General features: G+C 46.2%; 1 protein-coding gene across 1 annotated transcript in view; it reads left to right on the top strand.

The window, feature by feature from the left end:
- Nucleotides 1-10,735, top strand: part of LOC122550355 (IQ motif and ankyrin repeat domain-containing protein 1-like) — a 159,804-nt gene that overhangs the window by 57,692 nt on the left and 91,377 nt on the right. Inside the window, exon 8 of the mRNA XM_043691084.1 lies at nucleotides 7,032-7,140. Coding sequence (XP_043547019.1) covers nucleotides 7,032-7,140 — 109 coding nt within the window. The remainder of the gene's footprint in view (nucleotides 1-7,031; nucleotides 7,141-10,735) is intronic.

Here is a 10,735-nt window from a genome sequence, read left to right as displayed (position 1 = left end):
AACCTGCACTCCAAGGTCTCTTTGTTCAGCAACACCCCCTAGGACCTTACCTTTAAGTATATAAGTCCTGCTAAGATTTGCTTTCGCAAAATGCAGCACTCCATTGGGTCTAACCTCGTTGGGAGGGAAACTGTTAGAAGCAATTCTGAGGGACAGAATTCATTTTGATTTGATTTATTGTAGTCACATGTACCTTAGTACAGTGAGAGGTTTTGTTTTGTGAGCAGTGCAGGTAGATCATAGCAAACAAGGATATACAGACCATAGGGTGCTTAGACAGAGGGAGGCACTCAGGTTACACTGCACAGGAGCTGCATGAAGCAAGATCAATGTGAACAAGGTCAGCATTACTTGAAGTTAGAGAGTCCATTCATCAGTCTAATAACGGACAGGAGGAAGCTGTTCCTGAACCTGTTGATGCGTGTGTTCAGGTTTCTGTACCTTCTGCCTAATGGAAGAGGGTGTGGGAGATCATTACTGGGGTGCGATGGGTCTTTGATGATGTTGGCAGCCTTTCCGCGGCAGTGAGCCGTGTAAATGGAGTCCATGGATGGGAGGTTGGATTCTGTGATGGTCTGGACTGTGCACACCACCTTCTCTAGTTTCTTACAGTCCTGGGCAGAGCAGTTACTGTACCAGGCCGTTATCCACCTGGACAGTATGCTCTCAATGGTGTACCTGGAGAAGTTGGTGAGGGTCCTTATGGACACGCTGACTTTCCTGAGCTGCCCGAGGAGGAAGAGGTGTTGTTCTACCTTCTTCACCGTCACATCTACATGGGAAGGCCAGGACAGATTGTCAGTTGGAACGTGACCCTCTCCAGTCTCTTAAAGTCTGCTCCATTGAGGTAGATGGGAGTATGTCCTCTCCCTTACTTCCTGAAGGCAATGATCAGTTCTCTTGGATTTGCCAACAGTGAGAGAGAGGTTATTCTCATTGCATCACGTCACCAAGCGTTGAAAGTGTGGTGCTGGAAAAACACAGCAAGTCAGGCAGCTTCCAAGGAGCGGAGAATTGACATTTCAGGCATAAGTCCTTCATCAGGAATGAGGCTTGTGAACCGGGAGGGGCTGAGATAAATGGGACGGGGGTGGGGTTGGGGGTAAGGTAGTTGAGAATGCACTGCTTCAGGATGCGGCTGAAGAGCTTCAGGGCAGAGGAGATGACCTGGGGAGTGTAGTGAGAGGGAGAGAGTCACTGAGATCCTTGTAGAGCCCCATATCCCCTCTGTATTCTGACTCATTGTTGTTAGACATCTGTCCTGCTACTCCGGAGACATCAGCGAAGTTGGAGATGGGTGGTGGGGGAAGCAGAAACCATCATCACACTTAAGGAGTATATAGAGGTACACTTGCAATGGAAAAGCGTTTAAAGCTGGCAGAATTAGGAGGGTTTTTTATTTGTTCACTAGTGGGACATGGGTTTCACTGATGAGTCAGCATTTATTGCCCATCCCTACTTGCCCAGGGAGGGTGATGATAAGCAGCCTTCTTGAACTGCTGCAGTTCCCTGTTGTGCTTTAAGGGAGAACATTTCAGCATTCTGACCCAGTGACACTGAAGGAATGGCGGTATATTTCCACATCAACAGTGAGGACTGCAGATGCTGGAAACCAGAGTTTAGATTAGAGTGTTGCTGGAAAAGCACAGCAGGACCTTAACCTCCTTTCACCTATCACATTCCCAACGTCCCTCCCCCAAGTCCCTCCTCCCTACCTTTTATCTTAGCCTGCTTGGCACACCCTCCTCATTCCTGAAGAAGGGCTTATGCCCGAAACGTCGATTCTCCTGCTCCTTTGATGCTGCCTGATCTGCTGCACTTTTCCACCTTGTAGATGGTGGACAGGTTTTGGGGAGTCAGGAGGTAAGTTACTCACTGCAGTGTTCCCAGCCTCTGACCTGCTCTTGTAGCCATTGTCCAGTTGAGTTTCTTGTCAATAGTAACCCCCAGCATGTTGATAGTGTAGGGATTCAGTGATGGTAACACTATTGACTGTCAAGGGGTAGTGGTTAGATTGTCTCTTATTGGAGATGGTCATTGCCTGGTATTTGTGTGTGCAAATGTTACTTGTCACTTGTCAGCCCAAGCCTGGATATTGTCCAGATATTGTTGCATTTAGGTACGGACTGTTTCAGTGTCTGAGAAGTCGTGAATGGAGCTGAACATTGTGCAGTCATTGGCAAACATCCCCACTTCTCACCTTATGACAGAGGGAAGGTCGTTGACTGAACATCAGGTGTGTAACATTTAAATCAGATGACTCAGACCATCACAGAAGTCTGATATGATCTCTGAAAAGCCATCAGAGATGCCAAGAAGAACAAAGAACATTCCAGCACAGGAGCAGGCCCTTCAGCCCACCAAGCCTGCACCAATCCAGATCCTCTGTCTAAACCTGTTACCTATTTTCTAAGGATCTGTATCCCTCTACTCCCTGCCCATTCATGTATCTGTCTAGATACATCTTAAATGACCCTATTCCACCTGACTCTGCCACCTCCACTGGCAATATGTTCCAAACATCCACCACCCTGTGCACAAAGAACTTTCCATGCATATCTCCCCTAAACCTTTCCCCTCTCACCTTGAACTCGTGACCACTAGTAATTGAGTCCCCCACTCTGGGAAACTGTTACTTGCGATCCACCCTGTCTAAACCTCCCATGATTTTGTAGGCCTCAATCAGGTCCCCCCTCAACCTCCTCCTTTCCAATGAAAATAATCCTAATCTACTCAATCTCTCCTCATCGCTAGCACGCTCCATACCAGGCAACATCCTGGTGAACCTCCTCTGCACCCTCTCCAAAGCATCCACATCCTTTTGGTAATGTGGCAACCAGAACTGTACACAGTATTCCAAACGTGGCCAAACCAAAGTCCGATACAACTGAAACATGACCTGCCAACTCTTGTACTCAATATCCCGTCCGATGAAGGAAAGCATGCCATTTGCTTTCTTGCTACCTTCAGGGAACAATGGACCTGAACACCCAGATCTCTCTGTACGTCAATTTTCCCCAAGACATTTCCATTTACTGTACAATTCGCTTTTGAACTGGCTCTTCCAAAATGCATCACCTTGCAGTTGCCCAGATTGAACTCCATCTGCCATTTCTCTGCTCAACTCTCCAATCTTTCTATATTCTGCTGGATTCTCTGATCGTCTCCTTCACTATCTGCTACTCCACTAATCTTAGTGTCATTTCCAAACTTGCTAAAGAGCTAACCTACACCTTCCTCCAAATCATTTATGTCTATCACAAACAACAGGGTCCCAGCACGGATCCCTGTGGGACATCACTGGTCACAGGTCTCCATTTTGAGAAGGTCCCTTCTACTCCTACTCTCTGTCTCCTGCTGCCCAGCCAGTTCTCTATCCAGCTAGCTAGAACACCCTGGACCCCATGTGCGACTTTACCTTCTCCATCAGCCTACCATGGGGAACTTTATCAAACGCCTCACTAAAGTCCCTGTGAATGACATCTACATCCCTTCCCTCATCAATTAACGTCGTCACCTCTTCATTAAGTTGGTAAGACATGACCTTCCCTACACAAAACCATGCTGCCTATCACTGATAAGCCTATTTTCTTCCAAATGGGTATATATCCTATCCCTCAGTGTCTTCTCTAGCAGCTTCCCTACCACTGACGTCAGGCTCACCGGTCTGTAATTACCTGGATTATCCCTGTTACCCTTCTTAAACAAGGGGATAACATTAGCAATTCTCCAGTCCTCTGGGATCTCCCCCATGTTCAAGGATGTTGCAAAGATATCTGTTAAAGGCCCAGCTATTTCCTCTCTCACTTCCCTCAGTAACTGGGATAGATCCCATCTGGACCTGGAGACTTTTCCACCTTAATGCCTTTTAGAATACCCAACACTTCCTTCCTCCTTATGCCGACATGACCTAGAGTACTCAAACATCTATCCCTAGCCTCAGCATCCATCATGTCCCTCTCCTCGGTGAATACCAATACAAAGTACTCATTTAGAATCTCACCCATTTTCTCTGACTCCACCCATATCTTTCCTCCTTTGTCCTTGAGTGGGCCAACCCTTTCTCTAGTTACCCTCTTGCTCCTTATAGATGAATAAAAGGCTTTGAAGTTTTCCTTAACCCTACTCACTAAGGATATCTCATGACCCCTTTTACCCCTCTTAATTCCTCGTTTCAGATTGGCCCTACATTCCCGATACTCTTCCAAAGCTCCATCTGTCTTCAGTCGCCTAGACCTTATGTTCGCATCCTTTTTCCTCTTAGCTTGTCTCACAATTTCACCTGTCAGCCATGGTTCCCTAATCTTGCCATTTTTATCCCTTATTTTCACAGAAACATGTATCTCTTGAACTCTAATCAACCTCTCTTTAAAAGCCTCCCACATATTGAATGTGCATTTCCCTTCAAACAGCTGCTCCCAATTCACATTCCCCAGCTCCTGCCGAATTTTGCTATAGTTGGCCTTCCCCCAATTTAACACTCTTCCTTTAGGACCACTCTCGTCTTTGTTCATGAGTGTACTAAAACTTATGGAATTGTGATCACTATTCCCAAAATTAACCCCTACTGAAACTTCAACCATCTGACTGGGCTCATTCCCCAACACCAGGTCCAGTCTGGCCTGTTCCTGAGTTGGACTATTTACAAACTGCTCTGGGAAACCCTCCTGGATGCTCCTTACAAATTCTGCTCCATCTAGATCTCAAACACTAAGTGAATCCCAGTCAATGTTGGCAAAATTAAAATCACCACCAGCCTGTTGCTTCTACATCTTTCCATAATCTGTTTACATATTTGTACCTCTACCTCACGCTCCCTGTTGGGAGGCCTGTCGTACAGCCCCAATATTGTTACCGCACCTTCCTATTTCTGAGCTCGGCCCATATTGCCTCACTGCTCGAGTCCTCCATCGTGCCCTCCTTCAGCACAGCTGTGATATCCTCTCTGACCAGTAATGTAACTCCTCCACCCCTTTTACCCTCCTCTCTATCCCACCTGAAGCATCCATATCCTGGGATATTTAGTTGCTAATCATGTCCTTCCCTCAACCAAGTCTTAGTAACAGCAATAACATTATAATTCCAGGTACTAATCCAAACCCTAAGTTCATCTGCCTTACCTACTATACCTCTCGCATTAAAACAACTGCACTTCAGAGCACCAGTCCCTCTGAGGTACTGCTGCCTTAACATAGCAGCCCAAACCAACCATACGGACACCCACCGCCTGTGACAAGATGTAAACAACATAACGAGATACAAAATGAAGCAGACCAAGATAGTGAACAAAAACACATCCCTCCCTGCTGCGCTCAATGCTTTTTATGCTGGGGTTGAGCAGAATGCCAGCTGTGCTGTGTCACCCAACTCGACAGCCCCAGATGCACCTGTTTCCTCCATCACCGCTGCAGATGTTAGATCGGTCTCCCTGAGAGTCAACCCAAGGGTGACAGGGTCCCCGGCCATGCACTGAGATCCTGTATGGACCTGTTGGCAGAGGTACTCACTGACATCATCAACCTCTCCCTCCTCCAAGCTGAAATCCCCCACCTGCTTCAAGAAGGCCACCATCATCTCAGTCCCAGAGAATGAACATGTAATGTGCATTAATGACTACCACCCGGTGGATCTGCCCTCTCTAACCAGGAAGTGCTTCGAGAGGCTGGTCATGGCTCACAGTTACTCTAGGCTGCCAGGCTGGCTGGATCCCTTACAATTTGCTGACTGATGAAACAGGTATACAGCAGATGGTGTTTCCCTCACCCTGCCCTCATCCCAGGAACATGTGGATAACAAGGACACTAACATCAGACTCCTGCTTATTGACTACAAATAATGTGGATCTTGCTTTGCGCTGTCCTGTGGAGTGGAACACTCGATACCTCGCTCTGTCTAAGCACCCTATGATCTATGTGTCCGAGTTTGCTATGATCTGCCTGTATTGCTAGCAAAACAAAGCTTTTCACCATACTTACACGTGACTACAATAAATCAAAACAAATGAAATGATGAAGTAGCTGAAGATGGCTGGGCCTAGGACACTACTCTGATGACCTCCTGCAGAGAAGTCCCAGGGCTGAGACAACTGATCTCGAACAACCAGAAACCTCTTCCTCTGTGCCAGGTATGACTCCAACCAGCAGAGAGTTTGCCCCCTGATACCCACTGATTCCAGTTTTGCCAGGGCTCCTTGATGCCACACTTGGTCGAATCCAGCCTTGAAGTTAAGGGCTGTCCCTCTCCCCTCCCCTCTGGAATCCAGCTCTTCTGTCCATGTTTGACCCAAGGCTGTAATGAGGTCAGGAGCTGAGTGACCCTGGGGGAACCCAAACTGGGCGTCACTGAGCAGGTTATTGCTGAGCAGGTGCTGCTTGGTAGCACTGTTACTGACACCGTCCATCACTTTACTGAGGATCGAGAGGAGACTGATGGGGCAGGATTTGGCTGAGTTGGACTTATCCTGCTTTTTATGTAAAGGACATACTTGGGCAATTTTCCACATTGTTTTATAGATGCCAGTGTTGTAACTGTACTGGAACAGCCTGGCTAGGGGAACGGCAAGTTCAGGAGCACAAGTCTTCAGTCCTATTGCCTGAATGTTGTCAGGGCCCAAACCTAGTCTTTGCAGTATCCAGTGTCTCCAATTGTTTCTTTATCATGTAGAGTGAAATGAACTGGCTGATGACTGACAGTTATGATGCTGGGGACCACTGGAGAAGGTTGAGATGGATCAGCACTTGGCACCTCTGGCTGAAGGTTGATGCAAATGCTTTTCATGGATGCAGCTGAAGGGCTTTTGTTCTCAGTGCTGTCGTGCCCAATGACTGTATTGAGGCCACGATCTTGTCAAATGGTGGTGCACGCCCAAGGGCCTGAATGGTCTAGTCCTGCTCCTAATACACATGCTGTTTTAGACTGCAGCAGGAGGAGAGCATCACAGTAACCGGGGCTTTGACATTGGCCTTGCCGTATGGCCCCTCCTTTCTGAGGTTTCTTTGCTGTGATCTGACAAAGTCCTCTCTCCATTTCAGGCTATTCATGGTGCAGAGGAGCTGTTGGCGGAAAAGAGAGCAGCAGTATCAAGGACAGAAGATAAACTCTCCTTGGCCAAGCTGGAGCTGAGAGAGAAACTGCAGAGAGGCAAGTACAGGTTCTATCCACTCCAGCTCCAGGACTGAGCCCGATCTATCCCACCCCGCTGGATGACAGCCCTGATTTAATCCAGCATAACACTGAAGTGCTGGTGAACCAGCTCACAGACCTGACCCTGACCTCCAATTCACCAGCACCAGGGCTCTGATTTACTGCAGGCAAAGAACTGAAACCACAATCTGCCCCAGTCCTAAACTCAGAGATTCTAATCTTCTGTGCAGAATGAGACTCTAATCACCCTTAACCGCAGGGCTGTTTGTGATCTCCTCCAGCCCCACAGCTGCAGGCTTGCTCAAAGCCTACACAGGGTTTGTCCTGACCTACTCAGTTGTATGGCAGAGGCTTGACTGTAAACACAGGCCCCAAAAAGCACTAACAGTGTGGGAGCTTTATTTTCACAGGTCGACAGAAATGTTGATTTTACCTGATTGTTATCTTCATGTGGTTATCTTAAGATTTTTTTATGTGATCTCTTTTGTCAATGTTCTGTGTCAAAATTTGTTTGCACAAAATTACGAGGTGTGACACTGTTAAAGCTTCTGTTCCTTCTACCGACCTGGTCCGTTTGATTGACACATGTATTGGACACTGTTTGTTTCTTCAAAGAATTGTATACAGGCGCTATCTAATGAAACATTTTACACATATAGAGTGCAGAGTGTCCATTGACTTGAATGTCCATAGAAGGGAATGAGTTAATTAGTCAGACTATTTTGCCAAAGACCTGACGGAGGGAAAATGTGAGAATTTGTTATTCAGGACATTAGAGTAAGATACTTGGAAATGTTTAAGACAACCAGGCAAAATGAAGATGGTTTTGTGAAGGGAGCATTGTGTTTGACCAATTTGATGGACTTCTTTGAGGACGTAAAAAGTAATATGGATAAAGGAGAAACTGTGGATGTCATGTACTGGAACTTCCTAAAGACATTAGATAAGGTGCCACATCAAAAAATGCATGCCCCTGCTGTAGGGAGTAACATATTAGCATGGGTAAAGGAATAGTTCACTAACAGGAAACTGAGAATCTGTAACTAGCAGTGTGACACAACGACTGGTTGGACCTCAATTTTGTGTTAATGACTTCAGTGAAGGGGTGAATGTATGCTCGTTAAGCTTTTAAATGACATAAAGATAAGTAAAACTGGAAGGTGATGTAAGGAGGCTATCAAGGACATAGGTGCCATGAATGGGCAAAAGTTTGGCAGATAGAGTCTAATATGGGAGTATGAACTTGTCCACTTTGAGAGAGACTACAGAACTCTGAGGTGCAGAGGGATCTGGGTGTCCTGGTACATGAATCACAGAATGTTAGTCTGCAGGTATCACAGTGATTCATACAATTATACAGCACATTTAGCCCATTGAGTCTGTACTAGCCTATCTCGAGCAATCCCTCTTCCCAGCATTTGGCCCATACCCTTGAACATTTCAAGTACATTCATCCTTATACCTTTTGAAGTTTGTGAGGTTCCCCCTCCCAGACAGAGTATTCCAGATCCCCACCACCCTCTAAGTGATAAAAACCTTTCCTTAATTCCCCTGAAATCTCCTGCCTTACACTTTAACATTATGCCCCCTCATTATTGACCCTTCAGCTGAGGGGAACAACTGCTTTCCATTCTCCCTGTCCATGCCCCTCCTAATCATTTCCCACTTCTATCAGGTTCCTCCTTCACTGTCCTAAAGGAAAAACCCTGAGCTTATCCAGCCTGTCTACACGGCTGAAACACTCCATCCCAAGCAGCATCGTGGTGAACCTCCTCTGCACCCCCTCTGATGGTGATCAGATCCTTCCTATGTTGCGGAGACCAGAACCTCACACAGCATTAGGAAGGTGAATGTAATGATTTACAATCAGTTCATGGAAATGAAATATAAGATGATGAGATTTTAATTGATTATGTCACATCCAGAGTACTGTACTCAGTTTTGTTCTCATAACTTGAGAATGGATATAATTACAGTTGAAGCGGTTGAGGGAGGGTTTCACAGAATCCCTCTCGTGTGGAAGCAGGTCATTCAGTCTATCGGGTCCACACTGATTCTCCAAAGAGCATCACACCCAGACCCCATATCCACTGCAGTTTAGAAAATTGAGAGGTGACCTTATAAAAGATCATGAGCGATCCTGACAGGAGATACTGGTCTAATGGCATTATCATGAGATTACTAATCCATGGCAGATAGTGGAATTTGAATTCAATACATTTCTGGAATTAGGAGTCTAGTGATAAGCATGGAATGATCATTGCTAGTTATAAAACCCCGTCTGTTTCATCAGTATCCGTGAGGGAAGGAAACAGCTATCCTTACCTGATCTTGCGGACATGTGACTCCAGACCCACAGCAATGTGGTTGTCACTGAACCACCCTCTTGGCAATTAAGGATGGGCAAGAAATGTGGCTTAGTCAGTGACAGCCTTATCATGTGAATGAACCAAAACAAAGACTTAAAGGATGGTGAGGGTATGGCATGGGGCAACTGTGGGGGCACAATAGGAGTGATACATGTGAGCAGTGAAAGCTGGCAATGTACCAAAACATCATGAGATGTGTTTGCAGAGAGGATACTCACCGTCTGGATGACACTAGACCAAGATAAAGACTTTCTACTTCAGACAGAGAGCAGAAGAAGTTTGTTTTTCACTGAGATGATTATCAATATCCTCCTATCTACTGAGGGTCCAAGCTGGGTCAGTGAATACTTTCAAGGTTGAGTTATATGATTCTTGATTGACATGGAAATCAAATAGCACAAATAATCAGTCAGAAATTAGAATGGAGGCTACAGTCAGAGCAGCCCTGATCTTATTGAATGGTGGAACAGGCTGGAGGGAGGCAAATACACTACTCCTGCTGCTTGTACACGTGGGATGGCATGGAGGATATGAGGTAAAAGTCAGCATCGGGTCAGCTGCCATTGTGCTGGAATGGGGGTTTTAAGGGCTTAAAGGATGGTGAGGGTATGGCATGGGGCAACTGTGGGGGCACAATAGGAGTGATACATGTGAGCAGTAAAAGCTGGCAATGTACCAAAACATCATGAGATGTGTTTGTAAACAACTGAAACAGGCAGTTTATCAAAAACAGAAATTGCTAGAAAAGCTCTGCATAGAACATAGAACATAGAACAATACAGCACAGAACAGGCACTTCGGCCCACGATGTTGTGCCGAACATTTGTCCTAGCTTAAGCACCCATCCATGTACCTATCCAAAGGTCACCAATGATTCTGACTCTGCCACTCCCACAGGCAGCGCATTCCATGCCCCCACCACTCTCTGGGTAAAGAACCCACCCCTGACATCCCCCCATACCTTCAACCCTTCACCTTAAATTTATGTCCCCTTGTAACACTCTGTTGTACCCGGGGAAAAAGTTTCTGACTGTCTACTCTACCTATTCCTCTGATCATCTTATAAACCTCGATCAAGTCACCCCTCATCCTTCGCCATTCCAATGAGAAAAGGCCTAGCACTCTCAACCTATCCTCATACGACCTATTCTCCATTCCAGGCAAAATCCTGGTAAATCTTCTCTGCACCCCCTCCAAAGCCTCCACATCTTTCCTAAAGTGAG

This window comes from Chiloscyllium plagiosum, chromosome 5, assembly GCF_004010195.1.
Source record: "Chiloscyllium plagiosum isolate BGI_BamShark_2017 chromosome 5, ASM401019v2, whole genome shotgun sequence".
NCBI classification, from domain to species: domain Eukaryota; kingdom Metazoa; phylum Chordata; class Chondrichthyes; order Orectolobiformes; family Hemiscylliidae; genus Chiloscyllium; species Chiloscyllium plagiosum.
This window is presented reverse-complemented; position numbering and strand designations above follow the sequence as displayed.